Source organism: Leucopleurus acutus (assembly GCF_964270905.1).
Source record: "Leucopleurus acutus genome assembly, chromosome: 13".
NCBI classification, from domain to species: domain Eukaryota; kingdom Metazoa; phylum Chordata; class Mammalia; order Artiodactyla; family Delphinidae; genus Leucopleurus; species Leucopleurus acutus.
The window spans coordinates 70,372,815-70,399,143 of NC_139155.1; the positions used below are offsets into that span (position 1 = coordinate 70,372,815).

General features: G+C 48.1%; 1 protein-coding gene across 1 annotated transcript; it reads left to right on the top strand.

Annotated features, from left to right (window-relative positions):
• The first annotated feature begins 4,103 nt into the window (after nt 1-4,103).
• Nucleotides 4,104-26,327, top strand: TFIP11 (tuftelin interacting protein 11). The gene is made up of 13 exons (XM_082853427.1): nt 4,104-4,178; nt 5,832-6,052; nt 17,718-17,871; nt 18,178-18,334; nt 19,479-19,606; nt 20,002-20,154; nt 21,639-22,166; nt 22,270-22,376; nt 22,959-23,127; nt 23,230-23,473; nt 23,912-24,054; nt 24,478-24,643; nt 25,878-26,327. Exons 2-13 carry the CDS (start codon nt 5,841-5,843, stop codon nt 26,231-26,233), a joined length of 2,517 nt encoding a protein of 838 aa, XP_082709553.1. The 5' UTR covers nt 4,104-4,178; nt 5,832-5,840; the 3' UTR covers nt 26,234-26,327.
• The last annotated feature ends 2 nt before the right edge of the window (nt 26,328-26,329 follow it).

Genomic DNA, 26,329 nt, shown 5'->3' on the forward strand with positions numbered 1-26,329 from the left:
TTGGCTGCTCAAATGCTTAGGGATCAACCAGGCCCAGAATAGTTTGTTATCTTTTAAGGGTTAACTGTTTTACCCACACTGCCTTGCCTTAGCTCTCATGACAGTAGTGAGGCTTTGGGAAGGTAGTGACTCACAGTGGCGTGGGGTATGGAGTTTTGGAGTCAGGCCGAAGTACCAGCTGTGTGGTTTGCTCCCCTGTTTCTTCATCTGTAAAATGAGGAAGGTAGAACTTCCTGGGTTTATTGGGAGGGGCCGATGGGTGACGTGGGCTGTGGTGCCTGGTGTGTGATGAGCCCGCAGTGTGAGGCAGCTCTTGTCTCTCCTTGTCTTGAGACAGAGGTGGGATGGGTAGTTGATGGAGTCATGGGCACAGGAAGCTCATGATCACCCCTCAAGGGTTAGCAGAAGACATCCGGCCTCATTCACTGTTCTACACATCTATTGCTGCATGACTCAACAGCCCCCGGCTTCGTGACTTAAAAGCATTTATTGTTGAATCTCTCAGTTCTAGGAGTTAACTAGAGTGAGCTCAGTGGTTCTCACAGTCAGATGGTGGCTGGGGCTTCTGTCCACTGAAGGCTCCTGCAGTCACATGTCTGGTGCCTGGGCTGGGGACGGTTGAAGGATTTGGAGGCGTCATTATCGCCTCTCCCCACGGCGAGCCTGGACTTCCTTGTAGCATGGTTAGGCAGACTCCTTATATGGTGGCTGGGCTCCCCCAGAGTAGATGCCACGCAGCTAAGGGATATGCCTGGAGCTGGTGCAGTGTCACTTCACCTCACCTGTGTCCTTTTGAGGACGCTTGCTTTACAGATAATGTCCCAGGCCTGCAGAACCTTGTCCCAGCTTGCTATCTAAGGATACTGGTCACAAATTCTTGGAAGATAAGTAGGGTAGAAACCATCTGTAAGAAACACTTGAAAGGAAACCAAATTTGCTAATCTCAAAAGTTGATCTGGATCTTCAATTCTGCCAAGTTCAGGACATGATATATATATTTTTTGAACAAAACTCAAAATAAGACTAAGCCATGTGCAACTGTAGAATGTCAATGTCCCAGAAAAGGTACTTGTGCTAGGCTTTAAATATATCGTCTTTGAAATGCCACTTACAGATTGTTTCTATGGTACCAACCTATTTAAAGTTGTAACTGAGTGAGGATTCGCCCCGCCCAAATCTTTTGAAGGCAATATGGAAACAGTGCTGTATGGTGTGAGCTGCCTAAGGGGTGATTAGGAGTGTGGATTCGGCTTAGAAACGACCTTGGAAGGTTGAGGAATCGAAGAGATGACATATGCAGAGGTCTCTGTGACCCTGAACAGACAGTAGTCACCCTATAAGTATTAGCTCAAGTAAGTGGACAGAAATGATGTGGGTGGGTGCATGCACCATGTAGCAAAGAAAGGACTGGTCTGACTGTGTCCTTCAGTCGTCTGTGTGGCCCTGGTACCTCCCCTGTGGCGTGGCCTCCTCTGTTGCCTCTTCTGTGAGAAGGGAGGGCTGGACCAGTGATTGTCCGAGAGCCCTGCCAGGCTTCTGCTGAGGGACCTTATTGCCTGGCAACCCCCTCCTGGGAAGGCTACATGTCTGAGCACCTCATTGGGAATCTAGACATGGGCCTGGATGTCCCTGGGTCCCAAACCAAGGGTTTATCTGGGCAGTGCCAGGAGACCAGGCTGGGTATGAGATCATGAAACTACACCTCTGGCCACCTCTCTCCTTTCTTTTCCTGAGGCTGTGCATTTGAGTCCAAAAATCTGGAAAAACCACTATCTTTGAGGCTAGAGACCATCTATGCAGAGAGATGAGATTGGGTCTTTTAAATGAAAATAGCCACAACCATTTAAGAAGATCTTACTATGCCAGGGGCTTTACATGCATTAATTAGCCTTCCGCCTTTTTATTTTGGTCCTGGGAACAACCTTTTTAGAGCAGTGCTATCGTTATCTCCATTTTAGAGGTGGGAAAACTGAGGTGTAGAGAAGCAAAGCAACCTGCCCCAGGTCCCCTATCTAGGAAGCAGCAAAGTGGAGATTTGGATCCCTAAACTTTTACTCCAGAACCTTCACTTTTAAAAAATTCTAAGTACATAGAGAAAACATTATTTCTCTTAATCATTTGAGACTTAGTTGCCTATGTGATGCCCCTCCACCCTGCACCAAATACTTTAGTATTTCCAACAAACAGTGACATTCTCCATCGTAACCACAGGACAACCATCAAAATCAGGAAATGAACATGGACACATCACTACCATGGAAACCTCAGCTTACCCCATTTAAGTTTTGACAGCTGCCCCAATAACTTCCTTTATAGCAAAAAGATCCAGTTCAGACTCATGTGTTGCATTTAGTTGTCATGTCTCTTCAGTCGCCTTCAGTCTGGAACAGTTGTAGGGTCTTTCATTTTCATGACCTTGGCACTTTTGAAGATGACAGACTGGTGGTTTTGTAGAAGTCCCTTTAATGGGGTTTGCCTTCTGTATCCTCATGATTCCATTCAGGTTATGCAGCTTGGCAGGAAATCACAGGAGTGATGCTTCCATCTTCTCAGGACATCCTATCACGTGATTCCCATTCGCCCCATTCTAGGGGACACACACTTGATCAGAGCCTGTATTCTCAATGACCCCACAACCATCCAGAAGGTTTCCTTTTCCAGAAGCCACATGGTAGGGTCCATTTGGTGAAACAAATCCACTAGCATCCGTCTGTCAAGAGCAAAGTAACTCAGATCCATAAAATCTGCTGTAGAGCTATGGACATAGCTACTGAGAAGCCAGGCTTATTTTTATTTTTGACTTTGACTTATAAATAGTAGCATACACGTTTTCAGGCCCAGGCTCAACATGGTTTATCTCGTCTCCGTGTTTCCCTCCCTCTGCTCCGTAGTAGACTTTTCAGTCTGTAAGACTCTCTCCCCTGCCTTCTCCGCTACTAAAACCTCACTTTCCAGATTCTTTCCTGAGTACATACTATGTAGTGTGTGTCTATGTGTAAGGCACATGGACTGGACATGTCACTGGGATACAGAGACCATTAAGTCACAGTCCCTGTTCCCAAGAGGCTGGCATGTAATTGGCTTCATGTAGGTTCTCGTGTAATTAATAACAACCATGGGAACTTAGACCCAAGTCTTTTGACTCCAAGTCCAGTGCTCTGTGTATACTCTAACAATGCCTCCTGGATCTTTTCATCTTAGAGAGAGAGTGAGAGAAAACAAAGCAAAAATTAGCAGCTAACACTCTCTAAGCACCTGTTACGTACCAGGTACAGTTTTAATTGCTTACATATTTTATCTCAACCGTTTGCAGAAGAGAAAACTGAGGCTTAAGATGTATGTATGTAATGCCTTGCCCGAGGTCCACAGTTGGTAAGTGGCAGAGCTGAGACCAGAACTCTGGAGTCTGTGTACCCACACAGAGTCCAGAGCTGGTGAGGGATTCCCTGGGAGTGCCTGGTGCCTCTTTGTTCCCTGGATCCCTGGAGCCTAGCACAGCGTAGGCCCTCAGTACATTTTTATTAGATCATTGAATGGATTTATTTACCAATCTGTTGGAAAGGAAGAGAATGGAAAGATTTTCTGGCGGGAATACTTGGGAATTCTAGAGTTTGCCCATTCATTCCTTCACTCCCTCAAACACCTGTATAAGGCAACTGATGTGTGCCAACGACAGTGCTTATACTGAGAGACCCAAAGATCCAGGAGACAGTTTTGACCTTCATTATTTCTATTTGAATGCCATGTCTCGTCCCCACCTCTAACTCGCCCCCCGACCCCCGCAAATGTCTCACACACAGCTATCCCATGAGCTAGTCCTATATCCCCATTTTGCAGATTTAGAATCTCAGGCTGGCAAAGGAGTCTCCCTAGGCTAGGGTGGCTTGACGACGTCCACACCCGTCGTCACAGGCTGGGCGTCGCCCCGAAGCGGGCGCAACAGGGAAATCAGCCCTCCTCCATTCCGGGCCCTGAAAACCCTCCCTGGTAGCTCAGCCACTCTAGATCCAAAGCTGCCCTAGCGTTCCCTTGCTGCCATGGCAACCTGCGCGACATTTCCGCTGCCGAGAAATGTCATTTCCGGCGCGCCTGTCCCGGCACATCCGGGTTCCGGCCCCAAGCGACGCGCTTCTAACCGGGAGCGGGTAGTTGTGTTTGATACGCTGAGCAGGAGAGAGGTGAGCGGCGCCCGGGAGTGGGCAGGGGACTCGGGGGATTCTGTGCCGGTGGGAGTGGGGGCTCCGGTTCGGGGGAGGTGGGCCTCGGCCTCGCCAGTGGCGTTTCCCTTTCGCAGACGGCTCTGCCGAGGCGGGGAGAGGGGCGGGCCGCGCGGGGTCACCGGGCAGACGGGGCCTGGGCCGAGTTAGGCACCGAGTCTCCGCCGCGGGGCCTGGACAGCATGGCAGGGAGACACCCGAGCCCCGGCTTCAGGCCCACCTGGTTTCGAGCCCCGCCAGCCGTGGAACCTAGGGCAAATTATTTAACTTAGCCTCACTTTACTTAATCTGAAGCTTGAGGACGCTAGTAGTACCTTCCTCGTAGAAGTGTCTTGATTCCTATATGAGATTATCGGCCTGAAGCGTCCAGCAAGTGCTTAGCACCCCCCGGGGGCTCTATTACTCGTGACAACTATGTGGTTATCCCCATGCTCTGTGCCCAAGGAGGCAGCGGTGTATCTGGGACTCCCCGCCTCCTCTGAGAATGTTTCCCTCTTTTGCGCTCCTGGATGAGGCTGGGACCGGCAGCACCCAACCAGTGCACCAGTGAGTAGAGTAAGCAGGGAAACTTTCAAACAGAGCTGACCAGAGTTTAACACCGCCTGGGGAAGTAGCCATCCCGCGTCCCTGAAAGGCTGTTTGCAGCAACTGCTAGAGGCGAATCACAGTGCTGTCATATATTGAATGTATTGCTGTGTGGTGGCCCATGCGTGGCATTTCATCTGCATTTAATACTCATACACTGAGTACCTGGTAGAGTGGAGATTTGAGCTCGGGCTGTGATTTTAGCAGCTGGTTTCACAGCCACTTTGCTCGGCTCATTCCCGAATCCAGTAATAGGAAGGGCTATGAACCTAATCATGGGATTACCATAACAAGCTCTTCCTTGAGCACTTATTGTGAGCTAAGTGATTTTAAAGCACCATCTCGTTGAATCTGCCTTACAAGCACGCTCTAAGGTTGGTACTGCAGTTCATCCACTTAAGAGACAGCTGAATCTCATCACGCAGCTACCCTGAGATGATAGCTGTATTCCACCTCACAGCTGTGTACTGTTAAGGTCGTGTTCATAGTTACTACTGCCTTCTGGCGCCTCAGAGGAGGTTCATGTTTTGTGAAGAAAACTAAGGCTCATTTGATGAGGCTTTCATCAAATAATGTGTTTCAGAAAAGCGTCTTCGAAACAAACTCACTGTGCTGCGACTGTCGGAGGTCCAGATGAAGCTCTTTACTCGATAATAGAAAAAACTAATAAAATCTGGGGTCCAGGAAGATGTCTGCCTCATTTCTGAGGCAATAATACATAGAACAACATACTTCCTTAGTTGTTTTTATGTGGATTGTGTGTATGTGAGTGTGTGTGATGTTTTACGACATTGACAAGGAAATACATGCTTAAGAATCACAGGGACTGTTGTGACTGGTCTTTTGTTCCACCTGTTTTAGTACCTGTTGTTTTCTACAATATGTTTTTAGTGTGTGCTTTATTGAATTGTAACAATGATGTTAGTGAATTTTAGTTTGGAGAGAGTTCTGAAGGAGCGGGAACTCAGGAGCATGCTGCTGCTCCCAGGACTTGTCACAGACTGTACCTTCTTTTATCCCTTCCTTTAGTGACAGGGCATGTCACTGTCCCACTTGTACCGGGACGGGGAAGGCCAAGGCCTCATGGATGACGAGGACGAGCGGGAGAACTTTGAGATCACCGACTGGGATCTCCAGAATGAATTCAACCCCAACAGGCAGCGCCACTGGCAGACCAAGGAAGAGGCCACCTACGGAGTGTGGGCAGAGCGAGACTCGGATGAAGAGAGGCCCAGCTTTGGAGGCAAACGGTATGGCTGGCACGGGCTGCTTCCCTAGGAATTGGGGAGCTACCCCGCTAAGTAAATTTGTCTCCCAGCCTCACTGAGTCCCTTAGCTGCGGCATCAGCTTGGGACCCCAGTTTCGCTTTAGGTTAGAGCGCTGCTCTCTGACTGTTGATCATCAGTTGGTGTTAAGTGAGCAGTTATGTATATTAAGCCTTGTGCTGTCGACCCAGTCCTTGCTTTCCAGGAGCCCAGACTCTAGTGGATGGAGACAGGCTCACACAATGGAAGGGTATAACTGATTTAGGACCTGAGGGGAAACACATTTTAGGGAGTATGACCTATTCTGGGAGGTCAGGGAAGATTGGCCGGTAGGGGAGGCACCAGTAAGCAAAGGCCCTGGATGGGAGGCAGCAGGGCACCCACGAGGATATGAGAGGTTTTGTGGGCTGAAGCGGGGAGAGAGTGGGGAGTATAGTTTGAGAAGAGGCCGTGGGTTTGTGTAGAGAGGGTATGACTTGGGGAGAAGGGTAGAAGACCCTTTTGCTCATGTGCAAAGTTGGCGGGGAGCCACAGTGGAAGAGGGGGCTCTGTGAGGAGGCCCAGGCAGTGGTCCTGGCAGAGGTGCGGGAGACCTGGGCTAAGATGGCAGCACAGGGATGAGGATTCAGGCTGAAAGCCTCCTCCTTGGTGTGAAGTCGTGTGTGTGTTGGCTGCAACTCACTTGACCAGAGTGGGTAGTAGATTTGGGCTTGTCTCCCTCTCCCCACCTGAGGCTTGGAGGCTCCAGCCCATTGATATTGTACATTTTTCACAAAAGAAACTGGGGAGAAAGAGCAGAGATCAGTTCAACCTTTTTTCTTCTGGCAAGAAATCTAACAGCAGACGATGAGTAGATCAGGGGTCAAGAATTGCAAGATGATAAGATAATAATAGCAGCCAAAATCTTTGGGTTCTTAACAGGCCTGGTCTCATTGACCTTATGAGAATGGTACCATTATTTTTTAAATAAATAAATTTATTTATTTATTTATTTTTGGCTGCATTGGGTCTTCGTTGCTGCACGCAGGCTTTCTCTAGTTGCAGCGAGTGGGGGCTACTCTTCGTTGCGGTGCGCGGGCTTCTCATTGCAGTGGCTTCTCTTGTTGCGGAGCTCGGGCTCTAGGCACGTGGGCTTCAGTAGTTGTGGTTCGCGAGGTCTAGAGCGCAGGCTCAGTAGTTGTGGTGCACAGACTTAGTTGCTCCGCAGCATGTGGGATCTTCCTGGACCAGGGCTTGAACCTGTGTCCCCCGCATTTGGCAGGTGGATTCTTAACCACTGCACCACCGTGGAAGTCCGAGAAAGGTACCATTATTATCACCCCATTTTACAGATTAAGAAACAGCAGCCAAAAGTCACGCAGCTAAGCTGAGAATCTGGGCCTGTCTGACTCTAGAGTTGGGCTCTTATATTGCATCTCTTAGGAAAAAATTCTCTGAATTTTATTGCTGCCATGGGGATGTTTGTTTACTACGTTAGTCATTTTGTAAAGCATCGCCTTATTTTGCTGTATTCCCGGGGCTTTTCTTCGGAATCTTTTCTCTCCCTTTAACTACATAATAGAAAGCTATCAGCTCCAGTTCATACAAAAGGGAACTGTTGCTAATGACTTATTGTAACTACTGTTCTTGAGGCATTCAGGGTTAAAATCAATACTTTCCATCTCACGGAGTTAATTTCCTAGGTATTTTATTCATTTATTTATTTAATATTTTATTTTTATTTATTTATTTATTTGGCTGTGCTGGGTCTTAGTTGCGGCACGCAGGATCTTTTTAGTTGTGGCATGTGGGGTATTTTAGTTGTGGCATGTGGGATCTTTATTGCAGTGTGCGAACTCTTAGTTGCAGCATGTGGGATCTAGTTCCCTGACCAGGGATCCAACCTGGGCCCCATGCATTGGGAGCACGGAGTCTTAGCCACTGGACCACCAGGGAAGTCCCTCTTAGGTATTTTAGTTTTCATAAACAAATTTAATGGACATGAGATTTTCTAAGAATCTGATTGATATAATTGCTAATGTAATTTACATTCATATAATCTCTCTTAATATATTTTATTTATTTATGATTTTTATTTATGAGAATGTCTTTCTTGTTTGATTTTTCTACTTGAAATAGTGTCTGAAACAAATGCGTTTTTTTTTCAGATTCTTTTCCCATATAGGTCATTACAGAATATTGAGTAGAGTTCTCTGTGCTACACAGTAGGTCCTCATAGTTATCTATTTTATATACAGTAGTGTGTATATGTTAATCCCAGTCTCCTAATTTATCCCTTCCCCCCACATTTCCCCTTTGGTAACCATAAGTTTGATTTCCAGATCTGTGTGTCTGTTTCTGTTTTGGAAATAAGTTCATTTGTGTCATTTTTTAAATTAGATTCCACATATAAGTGATATCATATGATATTTGTCTTTCTCTGTCTGACTTAGTTCACTTAGTATGATAATCTCTAGGTCCATCCATGTTGCTGCAAATGGCATTATTTCATTATTTTTTTATGGCCGAGTAATATTCCATTGTATATAGGTACCACATCTTTTTTTTTTTAACATCTTTATTGGAGTATAATTGCTTTACAATGGTGTGTTAGTTTCTGCTTTATAACAAAGTGAATCAGTTATACATATACATATATCCCCATATCTCCTCCCTCTTGCGTCTCCCTCCCTCCCATCCTCCCTATCCCACCCCTCTAGGTGGTCACAAAGCACCGAGCTGATCTTCCTGTGCGATGCAGCTGCTTCCCACTAGCTATCTGTTTTACGTTTGGTAGTGTATATATGTCAATGCTACTCTCTCACTTCGTCCCAGCTTACCCTTCCCCTCCCCACGTCCTCAAGTCCATTCTCTACGTCTGCATCTTTATCCTGCCCCTAGGTTCTTCAGAGCCTTTTTTTTTTTTTTTTAAGATTCCATATATATGTGTTAGCATACGGTATTTTTCTCTTTCTGACTTACTTCACTCTGTATGACGGTCTCTGGGTCCACCCACCTCACTACAAATAACTCAGTTTCGTTTCTTTTTATAGCTGAGTAATACTCCATTGTATATATGTGCCACATCTTCTTTATACATTCATCTGTAGATGGACACTTAGGTTGCTTCCGTATCCTGGCTGTTGTAAATAGAGCTGCAGTGAACATTGTGTGTACCACATCTTTATGCATTCATCTGTCAATGGACATTTAGGTTGCTTCCATGTCTTGGCTATTGTAAATAGTGCTGCAGTGAACATTGGGGTACATGTATCTTTTTGAGTTATGGTTTTCCCCAGATATATGCCCAGGAGTGGGATTGCTGGATCATATGATGGCTCTAATTTTAGTTTTTTAAGGAACCTCCATACTCTTCTCCAAAGTGGCTGTACCAATTTACATTCCCACCAACAGTGTAGGAGGATTCCCTTTTCTCCACACCCTCTCCAGTATTTACTGTTTATAGATTTTTTGATAATGGCCATTCTGATTGGTGTGAGGTGATATCTCATTGTAGTTTTGATTTGCATTTCTCTAATGATTAGCGATGGTGGGCACCTTTTCAGTTGCCTCTTGGCCATGTATATGTCTTCCTTGGAGAAGTGTCTGTTTAGGTCTTCTGCCCATTTTTTGATTTTTTTTTTTTTTTTGATATTGAGCTGCATGAACTGTTTGTAGATTTTGGAGATTAATCTCTTGTCAATCACATCATTTGCAAATATTTTCTCCCATTCTGTGGGTTGTCTTTTTGTTTTGTTTATTGTTTCCTTTGCTGTGCAAAAGCTTTTGAATTTAATTGGGTCCCATTTGTTTATTTTATTTTTATTTCCATTACTCAAGGAGACAGATCGAAAAAGATATTGCTGTGAGTTATGTCAGAGAGCGTTCTGCCTATGTTTTCCTCTAAGAGTTTTATAGTATCAGGTCTTACATTTAGGTCTTTAATCCATTTTGAGTTTATTTTTGTGTATGATGTTAAAGAATGTTCTAATTTCATTCTTTTACATGTAGCTGTCCAGTTTTCCAAGCACCATTTATTGAAGAGACTTTTTTTTCCATTGTAGAGTCTTGCCTCCTTTGTTGTAGATTAATTGACCATAGGTGTGTGGGTTTATTTCTGGATTTTCTGTCCTGTTCCATTGATATGTATTTCTGGTTTTGTGCCAGTACCATACTCTTGATGGCTGTAGCTTTGTAGTGTAGTCTGAAGTCAGGGAGCCTGATTCCTCCAGCTCCATTTTTCTTTCTCAAGATTGCTTTGGCTATTTGGGGTCTTTTGTGTCTCCGTACAAATTTAAAAATTTTTTGTTCTAGTTCTGTGAAAAATGCCATTGGTAATTTGATAGGGATTGCATTGAATCTGTAGATTGCCTTGGGTAGAATATTCATTTTGACAATATTGATTCTTCCAATGCAGGATCATGGTATATCTTTCCATCTGTTTGTGTCATATTCAGTTTCTTTCATCAGCATCTTAAAGTTTTCGGAGTACAGGTCTTTTGGTAGGTTTATTCCTAGGTATTTTAGTCTTTTTGATGATGGTAAATGGGATTGTTTCTTTAATTTCTCTTTCTGATCTTTTGTTAGTGTACAGGAATGCAACAGATTTCTGTGTATTTTTGTATCTTGTAACTTTACCAGATTCATTGATGAGCTCTAGTAGTTTTCTAGGATTTTCTATGTATGGTATCATGTCATCTGCAAACAGTGACAGTTTTACTTCTTCTTTTCCAATTTGTATTCCTTTTATTTCTTTTTCTCCTCTGATTGCCATGGCTAGGACTTCCAAAACTATGTTGAATAAAAGTGGCAAGAGTGGACATCCTTGTCTTGTTCCTGATCTTAGAGGAAATGCTTTCAGCTTTTCACCGTTGAGTATGATGTTAGCTGTGGGTTTGTCATATGTGGCCTTTATTATGTTGAGGTATGTTCCCTCTATGCCCACTTTCTGGAGAGTTCTTTTTTTTTTTTATCATAAATGGGTGTTGAATTTTGTCAAAAGCTTTTTCTGCATCTATTGAGATTATCATATGGTTTTTATTCTTCAGTTTGTTGATGTGTTTCACACTGATTGATTTGCAGATATTAAAGAATCCTTGCCTCCCTGGGATGAGGGCCCCTTGATCATAGTGTATGATCCTTTTAATGTATTGTTCGATTTGGTTTCCTAGTATTTTGTAGAGGATTTTGCGTCTATGTTCATCAGTGAAACTAGCCTGTAATTTTCTTTCTTTTTCTTTTTTTTTTTTTGTGATATCTTTGTCTGGTTTTGATATCAGAGCGCTGGTGGCCTCATAGAGTGAGTTTGGGAGTGTTAACTTCCTCTGCAAGTTTGTGGAATAGTTTGAGAAGGACCGATGTTGGCTCTTCTCTAAGTGTTTGATGTAGTTCGCCTGTGAAGCCATCTGGTCCTGGATGGCTTTTGTTTGTTGGCAGTTTTTTATTCAGTTTTATTTCAGTGCTTGCAATTGGTCTGTTCATATTTTCTATTCCTTCCTGGTTCAGTGTTGGGAGATTGTACCTTTCTAAGAATTTGTCCATTTCTTCTAGGTTGTTCATTTTATTGAATTGTAGTTGCTTGTAGTAATCTCTTATCCTTTGTATTTATGTGGTTTCCATTGTAACTTCTCCTTTTTCATTTCTAATTTTGTTGATTTGAGCCCTCTCCTTTTTTTTCTTGATAGTCTGGCTAAAGGTTTTTCAGTTTTATTTATCTTTTCAAACAACCAGCTTTTAGTTTCATGGATCTTTTCTGTTGTTTTGTCTCTATTTAATTTAGTTGTGCTCTGATCTTTATGATTTCTTTCCTTCTGCTAACTTTGGGTTTTGTTTGTTCTTCTTTCTCTAGTTGCTTTAGGTGTAAGGTTAGGTTGTTTGAGATTTTTGTTGTTTCCTGAGGTAAGATTGTATTGCTATAAACTTTCCTCTTAGGACTGCTTTTGCTGTGTCCCATAGGTTTTGGATTGTGTTTTTGTTGTCATTTGTCTCTAGGTGTTGTGTGATTTCCTCTCTGATTTCTTTAGTGATCTGTTGGTTGTTGAGTAGCATATTGTTCAGCCTCTATATGTTTGTGTTTTTTACAGTTTTTTCTTGTAGTTGATTTCTAATCTCATAGCATTGTGGTCAGGAAAGTTGCTTGATATGATTTCAGTTTTCTTAAGTTTACTGAGGCTTGCTTTGTGGCCCAGCATGTGATCAGTCCTGGAGAATATTCCATGTGTACTTGAGAAGAATGTGTATTCTGCTGCTTTTGGATGGAATGCTCTATAAATATCAGTTAAGTCCATCTTGTTTAATGTGTCATTTAAGGCCTGTGTTTCCATATTGATTTTCTGTCTGGATGATCTGTCCATTGATAAAAGTGGGCTGTAAAATCGATTTCTCCTTTTATGGCTGTTAGCATTTGCCTTACGTATTGAGGTGCTCCTGTGTTGGGTGCATAAATATTTACAATTGTTATATCTTCTTCTTGGATTGATCCCTTGATCGTTATGTAGTGTCCTTCCTTGTCTCTTGTAACAGTGTTTAAAGTCTCTTTTATCTGATACGAGTATTGCTACCCCAGCTTTCTTTTGATTTCCATTTGCATGGAATACCTTTTTCCATTCCCTCACTTTCAGTCTCTATGTGTCCTTAGATCTGAAGTGGGTCTCTTGTAGACAGCATATTTACGGGTCTTGTTTTTGTATCCATTCAGCCAGTGTTTGTCTTTTGGTTGGAGTATTTAATCCATTTACAGTTAAGGTAATTATCAATATGTATGTTCTTACTGCCATTTTCTTAATTGTTTCAGGTTTGTTTTTGTAGGTCTTTTTCCTTTTGTTTTCTTCTCTTGTGCTTTGACTGTTTTTAATGTTGTGTTCGGATTGCTTTGGATTGTGGATCTATTGTAGGTTTTTTTTTCTTTTTTTTTTTTTTGTGGTACGCGGGCCTCTCACTGCTGTGACCTCTCCTGTTGCGGAGCACAGGCTCAGTGGCCACAGCTCACGGGCCCAGCCGCTCTGCGGCATGTGGGATCTTCCTGGACCGGGACACGAACCCGCTTCCCCTGCATCGGCAGGTGGACTCTCAACCACTGCGCCACCAGGGAAGCCCTATTGTAGTTTTTTGGTTTGCAGTTTCCATGAGGTTTTGATATGGCAGCCTACACACACACACAAGGATATTTTAAGTTGCTGGTCTCTTAATTTAGATGCATTTCCCATTTCTTGCATTTGTACTGTCCTCTTCTCATGGTTGCTGGTTTTGATATCATATTTGTGTGTGGATGATTTCTTTCCTTTACTGTATGTTTTCCTTTACCGGTGAGCTTTCCCATTCATAATTTTCTTGTTTCTGTTTGTGGCCTTTTCTGCCTCGAGAAGTTCCTTTAGCATTTGTTGTAAAGCTGGTTTGGTGGTGCTGAATTCTCTTAGCTTTTGCTTATCTGTAAAGCTTTTGGTTTCTCCCTCAAATCTGAATGGGAGCCTTGCTGGGTAGAGTATTCTTTTTTTTTTTAATTAATTAATTTGTTTGTTTATTTGGTGGTGCTGGGTCTTAGTTGTGGCAGGCAGGCTCCTTAGTTGCAGCTTGAGGGCTCCCTAGTTGAGCCTTGCTGGCTCCTTAGTTGTGGCATGCGAAGTCTTAGTTCTGCCTGCATGTGGGATCTAGTTCCCTGACCAGGCATCAAACCCAGGCCCCCTGCATTGGGAGCGCAGAGTCTTCACCACTGCACCACCAGGGAAGTCCTGGGTAGAGTATTCTTGGTTGTAGGTTTTTTCCCTTTTGTCACTTTAAATATATCGTGCCAGTCCCTTCTGGCCTGCAGAATTTCTGCTGAAAAATCAGCTGATATAACCTTATGGGGATTCTCTTGTTATTTGTTGCTTTTCCCTTGTTGCTTTTAATATTTTTTCTTTGTATTTGTCAGTTTGATTGATATGTGTCTCAGTGGGTTCCTCCTTGGGTTTTGGGTTTATCCTGTATGGGACTCTCTACACTTCCTGGAGTTGACTGAGTGTTTCCTTTCTCATGTTAGGGAAGTTTTTGGCTATAATCTCTTCAGATATTTTCTCAGGCCCTTTCTCTCTCTCGTCTCCTTCTGGGACCCCTATAATGCAAATGTTGGTGTGTTTAATGTTATCCCAGAGGTCTCTGAGATTGTCCTCATTTCTTTTCATTCTTCTTCTTTATTCTGTTCTATGGCATTGATTTCCACCACTCTGTCTTCCAGCTCACTTATTTGTTCTTCTGCCTCAGTTATTCTGCTATTGATCCCTTCTAGTGTATCTTTTTTATATTTATTTATTATTTTTGTTTTTGGCTGCGTTGGGCCTTAGTTGCATGTGGGCTTTTCGTTGTGACATGTGGGCTTCTCTCTAGTTGTAGTGTGCGGGTTTTCTCTCTCTAGTTTTGGCACGTGGGCTCCAGGGTGCGTGGGCTCTGTAGTTTGCGGCACGTGGGCTCTCTCGTTGAGGCACGCAGGCTCAGTAGTTGGAGCGCACAGGCTTAGTTGCCCTGCAGCATGAGGGATCTTAGTTCCCTGACCAGGGATCGAACCCGTGTACCCTGCATTGGTAGGCGGATTCTTTACCACTGGACCATCAGGGAAGTCCCCCTTCTAGTGTATTTTTCATTTTAGTTGTATTCTTCATCTGTTCGTTCTTTAAATCTTCTAGCTCTTTGTTAAACATTTCTGTGTCTTCTCGGTCTGTGCCTCTGTTCTTTTCCTGAGATTTTGGATCATTTTTACTATCATTACTCTGAAGTGTCTCCTTCAGGTAGATTGCCTATCTCTTCTTCATTTAGTTGTTCTTGTGGGTTTTATCTTGTTCCTTCACCTGAAACATATTTCTCTGTCATCTCATTTTGTCCTTCTGTGTTTGTGGTCCCCTTTCCACAGGCTGCAGGATTGTAGTTCCTCTTTATTCTGGTGTCTGGCCCCTGGTGGGTGAGGTTGGTCCAGGGACTTATGCAGGCTTCCTGGTGGGAGGGAGTGATGCCTGCCCTGTGGTGGGTGGAGCTGGGTGTTTTCCCTCTGGTGGGGAGGGCTGTGTCAAGAGGTGGCTTTAAGCTCAGTACTTTAGGCAGCCTCTCTGCTGTGTTCTTATCTGGCTGGTTGTTTGGACTGAGGCGTTCCAGCACTGGAGCCTGCAGGTTGTTGGATGGGGGCAGGTCTTGGTGCCAAAATGGGGACCTCCAGGAGAGCTCACACTGACCAGTGTTCCCTGGGGCCTCTGCCACCAGTGTCCTTGCCCCCCCAGTGAGCCATAGCTGACCCCTGCCTCCCCAGGAGACCCTCTAAGACCTGTAAGTAGGTCTAGCCCAGGTTCCTATGGAGGTACTGCTTTGTGCTGGGTCCCAGTGCATGTGAGACCTTGTGTGTGCCCTTCAAAAGTGGAGTCTCTGTTTCCCCAGCCCTGTGGAACTCCTGCACTCAAGCCCCACTAGCCTTCAAAGCTAAATGCCCTGGGGGTTCCTCCTCCTGACGCCAGGCCCTCAGACTGTCTTGGAAAGCAATTTTTTTTCAATATTTATTATTTATTTCATTTATTATTTATTTTTGGCTGTGTTGGGTCTTAGTTGCGGCACATGTGGGATCTTCGTTGTGGGGCACGGGCTCTTTGTTGTGGTGCGTGGGCTTCTCTCTAATTGTGGGTGTGGGTTTTCTCTCTTGTTGTGGTGCACGGGTTCCAGAGGGCTGGACTCTGTAGTTTGCAGCATGCGGGCTCTGGTTGAGGTGTGTGAGCTCAGTAGTTGTGGCGTGCAGGCTTAGTTGCCCCACAGCATGTGGGATCTTAGCTCCCTGACCAGGGATCAAACCCACAGCCCTGGATTGTGAGGTGGATTCTTTATCACTGGACCACCAGGGAAGTCCCTGGAAGGCTCTTTTTAAGTGGGAATGTCCCTGTGTAGCCTGCGTGGGTTTAATATTTTTTTAGTGCAAGTGTTGCCTTTAGTATGGATGTCTGCCACCTCTTTCTTCAGTGTATGCTGGCCGTTATCCCTTTGATAGGTGGTGTGACTGATGTTGTGACCAGAGCCTACACTGGCTATCGAGTGAGGCCTCCTCTTTGCTCTGTGGTTGTCACTGCCGTGTCAGGGGCAGGGTCTGCTCCCTAGCTGTTGGAGTAGAAGCCCTCAGATCTGTTTCTGAGCTGTTTCTGATCTGCGGTGCAAGATAGGTGGGATTGGAGCACTCCCACTGGGAGAGAAGCCACTGAGTATTCCTCCATGGGAGCTTTCACCTGTGAATGTGCTCTGTTGTGTCACTCTTCCCCCGCTGCGTGGGCTTACAAAGTACACTGTTGTTGGCACTGGTCCCACCTTAACTGCGGTGAGCCGGCAGTTGGCCCCGGTGACGCTCAGGCATTGTTTTCACCAGGCCAGCAGTGCACATGCACTGAACTCAGGTCCCAGGACCGCAGCAGTGCTGCACCTGGACCCGCTGTGGGGGCAGCTCCGACTCCGGCCTGGCCCAGCCCCACGTGTACGTGCCCACGGAGCCCTTGGCTGCTGAAGCCAGGCCTGTTTCAGCCGAGGGGGCACTCGTCCTCTCGGACGTCCTCTTGGACGTTCAGCAGGAGCTGAGTTTATAAAGCCCCCAGCGGAGGCGTAAATCCAGTTCGCGCAGCCGCAAGGAGAGACTTCAGCTCTTCTTCCGTAGTTTCAGGGCCCCTGGGGCTCAGCTGTGGCTTCAGCCCTACCTCTGCGTGCGGGCCACCCACGGGCATCTGCTCCCGAGGCTGCTGGAGCGCACGAGCCGGCTCGGGCGAGCGGGCTGCTCTGGGAGAGGCAGGGGCCGTGCGTGGGGAAGAGGCTGCGGTGGTGGCCCTGCGCTTTGTGCGCCTCTTAGAAATGGCACTTCACTTCTGTGGCAGCCTGGGCTGCTTTCACCAGCACTCCTGGTTGCAGAGCTCCGCACTCCCACCCCTACAGCCTGTCTCTGCACAGCCAGCAGCAGGCCTCTTCCCGGGTCTGTTCTTTAAACCCCACTTTCGGGCATGCAGCCCCTGCCTGTCCCAGCGGGCACAGGCCTCAGGCTGGGGTGTGTAGGGCTGTGGCACAGACCGTCCGCCTAGTTCTCACTCTGTCCTGCCTGTCACGGACCGGTTGCTGCGTTCTCCTCTGAGCCTCCGAAGCTCCCTTTCTGTCCCGGCTGATCTCTCCGCCCGTGACGAGACCTCCCCCCCAGGGGTGCAGGTCCTGTCCTGCTGCTTTTCTTTTTTGTCTTTCTTTGTACTCCCTGGTTCCGCGGAGCTCCTTCTTGTCCTTTCTGGTGTCCGAGGTCCTCTGCTGGTGTCCAGCAGGTGTTCTCTGAGAGCCGCTCCATTTGTACATGTGCTCCTGGCGTCTTGGGGGCGATGCCATCTCGACTCAATGTCACAAATGCTTTTTAAAGTAAGTTAACTTTTTAAAAACATAAAAGGAAGGTGGACATTCACATCATATTTACAATTTTAAGTCAACTCTGTTATTGGTAACTCTTAAGCCACGGAGTTGACTTGAACACATCAGGCAAAAATGTCAAACGTGATTACTGGGGCCCTTTTGATACGAGTCAATGGGTTGGTCTTTAAAGTGGATCCCACGAGGTCCGCCCTAAGGAAGTTCTCTGGCCAGCAGAGCTGCTCCAAGGGATGCCTGCGGAGAGTTCTCATGGACCCCGTGGGGCCTTGTGTTTGCCCGCAGGGCCCGCGACTACTCGGCGCCAGTCAACTTCATCAGCGCGGGGCTCAAGAAAGGGGCGGCAGAAGAGCCGGAGCTGGAAGGCTCCGACGATGAGGAGAAACCTGTTAAGCAGGATGAATTTCCTAAGGATTTCGGACCAAAGAAGTTAAAAACGGTAGCATTTTTATTGAAGGATTGTGACCTTAGTAATACCCCTGGAAGATCACTTTGGCCCAAGCATCTGCTGGGGGAGGGGTTCAGCTGGAGGCCGCTTGTGTGGGTCTCTCCCTGTGAGGTAGGTCTCCCTGAGGGGTGATACGTGCAGTGCAGTCTTGTCTCTTTCCTGAGACACATCACAGATATGTTTGGTTTGTACAATAGGATGCTTTTCACAATGCTCTGTGACTGCCAGCCATGTTCCCATCAGCCAAGCTTTCTTCCTTAGGTTTTTCCTTCTTTTGATTTTTCTTCTTCTTTTCAGGGCGGCAATTTTAAACCCAGCCAGAAAGGTTTTGCAGGAGGAACCAAGTCTTTCATGGATTTTGGCAGCTGGGAAAGACACACAAAAGGAATTGGACAGAAGCTTCTTCAGAAGATGGGCTATGTCCCTGGAAGAGGCCTCGGGAAGAACGCGCAAGGTGTGGTACCCCCACTCCACCGTCTCACACGAGGGCGGCCAGGCAGAGGCCGGAAGAGCAGCTGGGGCGTGGTTTGCCTTTTCTCTGCTTTTTCGCTTTTCTGGCAGCCACTGCACTTTATCAGAACTCAAGTTACATAAAATACACTTATTTTAGCAGGAGGGTGAGGTTAGGGTTCAAATAGGCTGCAGGCTGATAGGCTGAAAACAGGCTTCTTTCTGGCCCGCCCATTGTTTCTAAAAAAAAATCAAACTGGTTGCCAGTGTTTAAAAATCTGAATTCTAGATTTGCTTGGTGGTGAGTGGTTTCGCTGAATCTTCCTGCCCCAGGTAGCAGCCACGGCCTTATTCTGGAAGCCTTCTCCACACCCCAGCCCACTTTCCTTGTTCCTGTTAATGTTTCTGGGCCCTGAAGGCATAGGAGTCTGTGGTCCCTGCTCACAAAGGGGCAGGACAGGTAACTGTTAGCTGTATGAAAAATCCATGGACTTGAGTGAACATGGAAAAGGTGACCTGGAATGCGTGAGGGACGTTCTAACGTGGCATTTCCACGGTACTAGCTGGAAGGGGTGTGGTGGGAAGTTTGGGGTGAGGGCAGTTCTTCACTGAAATGTAGTCCTGTTTGTAAACTTTTTTACAGGAAAGACACATTTATTTCCAAGGCTTAAACATGTTATAGAACAAGTTAAGCACGGGAGACATGAAGTACTGAGTAAAATAGATGGCGTTTCATATTAAGTGGCAGCTTCACCTCACTTTAATCAGAATTAATATATTATCTGAATTACTGCCCTTTCTATATTAATAGGCTTCCAAATTAACAAAGTGTAGACTCTAGTATGCCAGAGTTTCCAGTTATAAATGAATATTCCCATCCACTAAAACAATGAATCCAAGTGGAAATGGAAATCTGTGTTTAGGACATACATATGGTGATATCCGCACACTGCTCTGTGGCAGCATAAATGCACAGACACTTCCGGTCACCCAGGAGTGGAACAGCGTTATGAGGGCACAAGTGCACTCTCCTTCCTGGGTGGTGCGTCGTCTTCAGTAAGGACCCAGGAGTGTGGTCCCCCTGAGTGGCTCACACACATGGCAACTGCCGTGACCTGAAGTCTCTGTCTTTTGCTGAAATTCGTCAGGTATCATCAACCCAATCGAAGCCAAGCAGAGAAAGGGGAAGGGCGCCGTGGGGGCATATGGCTCGGAGCGCACCACTCAGCCCCTGCAAGACTTCCCCATGGCTGACTCCGAAGAAGAAGCCGAGGAGGTGAGTCAGGAGACGGGCCGGGTGCTGTCTGTGCCCCTTTCAACTGGTGTTTGTTCATCTGCTCGCTCACTCACCCAGCTACCGTGTGCCACTCACCGTGCTGGAGGCTGGTGTCCCACGCTGAACGGGCGTGGAGCCTGGTGGACAGGGACGCGGTCAACAAGTAACCACAGTGTGGTTGCAGGAAGTCCTGGGGAGAACTTAAGGTTGGGTGTGTGGGGAAGGGGTCTCAGCATTGGTAAGGGCGGGGAGCGGGTGTCAAGCAGTGTCCTTGGCTGGGTTTAGTGTTACACAGCACGGTCCTCAGCACAGAACCTTGTGAAAGTCTCACCGACCCCACCTGTGGTAAAAAGTGGCCCTTCCTTCTTGTGATGGACTGTATCCCTCTGACTCAGGAATTTCAGAAGGAGCTGAGCCAGTGGAGGAAAGACCCCAGTGGAAGCAAGAAGAAGCCCAGATACTCTTACAAGACAGTGGAAGAGTTGAAAGCCAAGGGCAGGATTAGCAAGAAGCTCGCTGCTCCCCAGAAGGAGCTTTCTCAGGTCAAGGTATGGGGCCCGTGGATGCCTGGTGCAGGATGGGGGCTTGGAAGACACAAAGTTATCCCACACACCAGAGCAGTCACTGAACATTGGCTCGTAAGGTTCCCGCGGGCCTTCCATCCCGGCTGTGTGTGTGCTGCCTCTGTGGCATGAAGCAGCCTGTGCCCACTCCGCACTCACGCTCAGGCTCATCGCCGTCCCACCCCTGTGCCAAGCGCTCCCTGTGGCGTGAGAGTGCTAAATCGAACAGTGTCCGCAGCTTCCTGGAGCTTTTGCCGTCAGTGGATTTAATGATGCTCCTGTCACTCTGTTGCTAGACCTTTAACATTTCTGGTTTGGTTTGGGGCAGGTTAGCTTGTGTACAAAGGCTTGCCTTTGTTTTACAGCTGTTAAGGATAGAGTCCTAGAAGTGCAGTCACAGGTTAAAGTCATCAAGGCTCTTAAATCGTGGGAAGGTTGCACGAAACTCGCTTCTCGAGCAGGAGTGGGCCCTCAGGGCGTCCCAGCAGCGCATTTAAGATGATTATCGCTGTTCTGAGCTTTTCCATTACTGTCCCGAGCGGCCAGAGAACACTGGTGACACATGTCTGTTGTAGGGGACATAGCGTAGGAGATACAGTGCGGTGTGTATTACAGAAAGTCGAGTGGGGTTCTCAGAGGTCAGGGTGTTGTGTCTCAGGTTACTTGGGGACCTGGTGAGAAGAGCAGATGTCCAGGTCACAGCTGGAGATTTTGAGGCTGTAGCTCTAGATGGGGCCTGAGGCCTCATGCTCCGTTATTTTCCCCCAGGTATTTGTAATACAGGTGGTTCAGAGATTACATTCTCACCTCAGGTGATGGCGATGCTTCTGTTTCAGCACAGCCACGTTCTCGTTTCCTCAGTCTCCTTCAGACATTGAAGTTAGCTCATTTCCTTGGTTGCCTTTTGTATGTTTCATGTTGTTTTTAAAAAAACTATTACTACAGAGCAGTATGCAGTACATTTTAGACAATTAGGAAATAGAGGCAAAAATATTAGAATTACTTTCCTTTCCCATAAATGACTGGTTTTCACACCTGTGACGTACATCCTTCCAGGTGTTTTTGTCTAAATATGCATTTTTTTTTACCAAAATACGATTTTGATTGTGTTTGTTGTCCCATTGCCTGCTTTGATCAGTACAGCCTCTACTTTTCCATGAAAATAGATTTTCATCTCAACTAAATAGTCCACATTCGTATTTCATCAGTTTTGCTAAAAAGTCTTCTCCATCCGGTTGGTCCAGAGGGACCGAATCAACAACCGGTTGGTTGTTTTGTCCCTGGAGTCTCTTCCAATCTAGCGCAGCCCAGGCCCCACTTTGAGAAACACCGCCCTTCTCCAGCTCTGCTGAACGGTGTGGTTTTGACACGTTCCCACTAGCGTCGTGCCTTCCCCGGGCTCAGGTGTGTGTCTAACAGGGCAGCAGTGGTGAGCATTAACCCACGTGCCCTCTGCCACCTTCTCCAAGGTCATAGACATGACGGGCCGGGAGCAGAAGGTCTACTACAGCTACAGCCAGATCAGCCACAAGCACAGCGTCCCCGACGACGGGCTCCCGCTGCAGTCACAGCAGCCGCCCCAGCCCGGCAAGGAGGCCAAGGCCCCCGGCTTCGCACTGCCGGAGCTGGAGCACAACCTGCAGCTGCTCATCGACCTCACAGAGCAGGAGATCATCCAGAACGACCGGCAGCTGCAGTACGAGCGAGACATGGTGGTCAACCTGTCCCACGAGCTGGAAAAGGTGTCGGAGGTCCTGGAGCACGAGGAACGGGCCATCTCCAACCTGAGCAAGGTCCTGGGGCTCGTGGAGGAGTGCGAGCGGCGCCTGCAGCCCGGCTGCGGTGACCCCCTCACCCTGGACGAGTGCGCCCGCATCTTTGAGACCCTGCAGGACAAGTACTACGAGGAGTACAGGATGTCCGACCGCGTTGACCTGGCCGTGGCCATCGTCTACCCGCTCATGAAGGACTACTTCAAGGAGTGGGACCCCCTCAAGGTGAGTGGGCGGGGAGTCCGCCGCGCTGCCTCTCCTCCGGGGCAGGCCCGGGGGCAAGGGGGCCGTCAGCCGGCTGCCTCTCGGCTGATGTGTTTCTCCTCAGGACTGTACGTATGGCACCGAGATCATCTCCAAGTGGAAAAGCCTCCTGGAGAACGACCAGCTGTTGTCCCACGGGGGGCAGGACCTCTCAGCAGACGCCTTCCACAGGTGCTCCTCGGTGGGGGCGGGGGGGGGGGACGGGGGCACTGCCTGTATGAGCCCTGGCCACGTGCCGATGCTGCCCGGGGAATTTAAATTCATTCATTAGTTCACCCCACACCTGTCAAGTGGCCATTGAGGATCTGCCTGTGCTGCCTTACCCTGGGAGTGAAGAGACGGCCTGTCTCCAGTGATGGGAAAAGGCAGGCAGTAGAGAATGACAAGGGTGCACACCTGTGGGGGGGGCACAGGTCTCTCGGGGGAGGTGACGTTGAAGCTGTGACCCTAAAGCATGAGGGGCGTTGGCTGTGCAGATAGAGCTCCAGCTGGGGAAGCACACGACGCTTGGGGGGCGGGACCCGGCAGGTGCTACTGAGGAGACAGGCCCCAAGGCCAAGTGGGTGGCCAGGAGAGCGGGGTCAAGGCAGGCGCACGTCTGGCCAACACATGGGCCGGTCTGGTGGTTTTCTGTGACTGGATTGCCCCGCTGTTGCCATTTTTTCTTACCCTAGAGGTAGGTGGCGGTGTACTTTGCACACGTGGAAACCAGTCAGTGCTTTTAGCCAGCCGCCCCCTGCCTTTCTCGTATAGGCTGATATGGGAAGTCTGGATGCCATTTGTTCGAAATATCGTCACTCACTGGCAGCCGAGGAACTGTGACCCGATGGTGGACTTTCTGGATAGCTGGGTGCACATCATTCCCGTGTGGATCCTGGATAACATCCTGGACCAGCTCGTCTTCCCCAAGCTGCAGAAGGAGGTGAGGCTGGGCGTGGGAAACGGTTGTCATCAGGAAGCACGGGGGCTCGTTTCGCATTTCTCTTCATCTCTCCCTGCTGCCTTTCCCCCGCTCCTCCTGCAGGTGGAAAACTGGAACCCGCTCACAGACACCGTCCCCATCCACTCGTGGATCCACCCGTGGCTGCCTCTCATGCAGGCGCGCCTGGAGCCGCTCTACTCCCCCATCCGCAGCAAGCTGGCCAGCGCCCTGCAGAAGTGGCACCCCAGCGACTCCTCGGCCAAGCTCATCCTCCAGCCCTGGAAAGACGTCTTCACCCCCGGCTCCTGGGAGGCATTCATGGTCAAGAACATAGTGCCCAAGCTGGGTAAGGGAACGGGGACATGCATCCGGGTCGAGCAGCTTCAGTGCCTGGTCTCTGTGGCTGGCGGTAATGACGGTGCTGCTTAGAAACATGGCCTTTGAGCTCTGAGTGCATATTTCTCAGGATAAGAGGTGGCGTTTTGTGCACTGAGGCCGAATATAAATGTTAACCAGGTCCCTTTCTGCACTAACCACATCAGACCCTGCCTGCCTCCTGATTGGTCCCGTTCAGGCCTTTGCTGACAGTATAGCCACAGGTATTCTGAAATTTTTGTCATACTGGATTCTAAAAATAGAGCTATTTCTGGATTAGAGAAGAAAACAATTTTTAAGAGTTGCCACAGGAGCTTAAACTTGACCTTTAGACGCAGATCGAAAGCCGACATTGTCTGGTGATGCCACTGCTATGTGGCTTTGCCTTAGAGGCTGGGTTCTCTTCCAGGGATGTGCCTCGGGGAGTTGGTCATCAACCCCCACCAGCAGCACATGGATGCTTTTTATTGGGTCATCGACTGGGAAGGGATGATCTCCGTCTCCAGCCTGGTAGGGCTTCTTGAAAAGCACTTCTTCCCCAAGTGGCTTCAGGTACGCTTTGTTTTGCTTTGCTGGGGTGCGCTGGGGACAGGGAGGGAGTCACTGGAGCCTTGGGTGGCAGTGCTGTGGCCACACAATGAAGGTAAACTGCACGGCAAGGTAAGAATGAGGCGGGCAGGAACAGCGAGCACCACTTTATTGGACATTTGCCACGTGCCCGATGCTGTTGATTACCACCCCCACCCCCCCCCCCCCCCCGCAACAGCCCTGTAAGGTGGGGACTGGTATCGCGTGTGTAGGTGGGAGGCCAAGGTGCAGTTTACATGCAGGGCACTTAGCTACCGAGCTGACCCCCTGCAGGTATCATCAGCTTTTAGGAGCAGGACCCACACAAAACAAGTGGCCCCTTTGGAAGTTTTGCTCCCCTTTGTTGCCGCTGTGGATGCAGGTTTCGTATTTGTTCCCTTTTGGCAGGTGCTGTGCTCCTGGCTCAGTAACAGCCCAAATTACGAGGAGATCACCAAGTGGTACCTGGGTTGGAAGTCCATGTTCTCAGACCAAGTGCTGGCGCACCCATCCGTCAAGGACAAATTTAACGAGGCACTTGATATCATGAACAGGGCGGTGTCCTCCAATGTCGGTGAGTGAGGGTTCCATTTTATGGAGATCCTGGGCCAGCTCCACGTTTCTGAGCACGGAAATGACAGAGTTTTCAGGTACCAGTGGGCTCACCGTCACCTGCAGAGCACACAGACTCTTGCCCACAAGACCCGTCACATACTTATTTAGCTAGCAGCCACTCCCCCACCTCCTGGGGCTGGGAGGGGCGTTCTTCCCGAATGGGCACTCACTTAAGCTCCACCTGGGCTCTTCGGCATGTCTGCCCGGCCGGCGTTCTGTGGCCACTCCAGTGTAACAGCTCATGGTGTGGAGCTGGGTGACAGTCTAGCTTAACTTCTTTAGCCCATTTTCTTTACCTGTAAAGCAGTAGTAAGGACCCACTTCCAGGTTTTTATTAAGCACCGAGGGGGACCAAGGTACGTACTGTTCGTGGATGGCACTCAGTAGATGGTGTCTTTGGCGTGTCAGAAGTAGGCAGCTGGTTCATTTACTATCTATTCCCGAACTACTCAGTTCTAGGCAAGTCCCTCTGCCTGGGAGCCACTCAGCCAGTCCTCTGTGAAGAGGAGTGTGCTCACGTCTCAAAGCAAAGGCCAATGGAGCACCTAGTCTAGCCGTGTTTCACAGAGAAGGTCAAGAGCTCATTCAAGGTCACAGAACTACAGAGTGGCAGCTGGGATTGTAATTTCTATTTCCTGAGGCGAGGCTTTAATCCTTTCTACTTAGCCTATTACATGAAAACAGAGAATTCATAGACACATACTGCATTTAATGAGGCAAGTATGGTCCTGTATTATCCCTTCATCTGTGAAGCTGAAACATCTGTGTTTCAGCTCCCCGGATATAAAGTTCTTCCAGGGCTAGGGGGCCTGTATGGGTAAGTTAAATATATAACTAGTATAGGCCATGTGTCTTCAGGGTTCTAACAGCTGCCCTGGGGGAAGTGTGGAGTGAAAACTCCAGCAAGAAGGGAACAGAACAGTGTCTAATGACTGTCAAGGTTTCTGGCCCATAAGAATAAGTCCCTTGCTGATGCTTCTTTATTATGTGGAATATTTAATAATCTCTGGTTGCAGCCAGCTGGCCACATTTCCCCCAAGGTGCTTGATCATCTGGTTTATTTAAAACCAGTGCTCTGAGGCACCAGGAGGCCTTAGGAGACGGCGCCTGTGGCATACCCAGCCCTAGGCCAAGTCGGCGTCTCCATTTCTGTCATGTTGGGACCTGTCCCTCACCCCCCCTTTATCTGCCAGGTGCCTACATGCAGCCCGGAGCACGGGAGAACATCGCCTACCTCACCCACACGGAGCGGAGGAAGGATTTCCAGTACGAGGCCATGCAGGAACGACGAGAGGCTGAGAACATGGCCCAGAGAGGCATCGGCGTGGCTGCCAGCTCCGTGCCCATGAACTTTAAAGACCTCATTGAGACCAAGGCCGAGGAGCACAACATCGTCTTCATGCCCGTCATCGGGAAGCGACACGAAGGGAAGCAGCTGTACACCTTCGGCCGCATCGTCATCTACATCGATAGGGGCGTGGTGTTCGTGCAGGGGGAGAAGACCTGGGTGCCCACCTCCCTGCAGAGCCTGATTGACATGGCCAAGTAGACCGCAGCACCTGCCACGGACAGACTGGTGAATAAACAAACAGTATTTTAAATAGTATTTTAAGTCACAGTTGACGTACTTCCTGCCCTGTCTGAA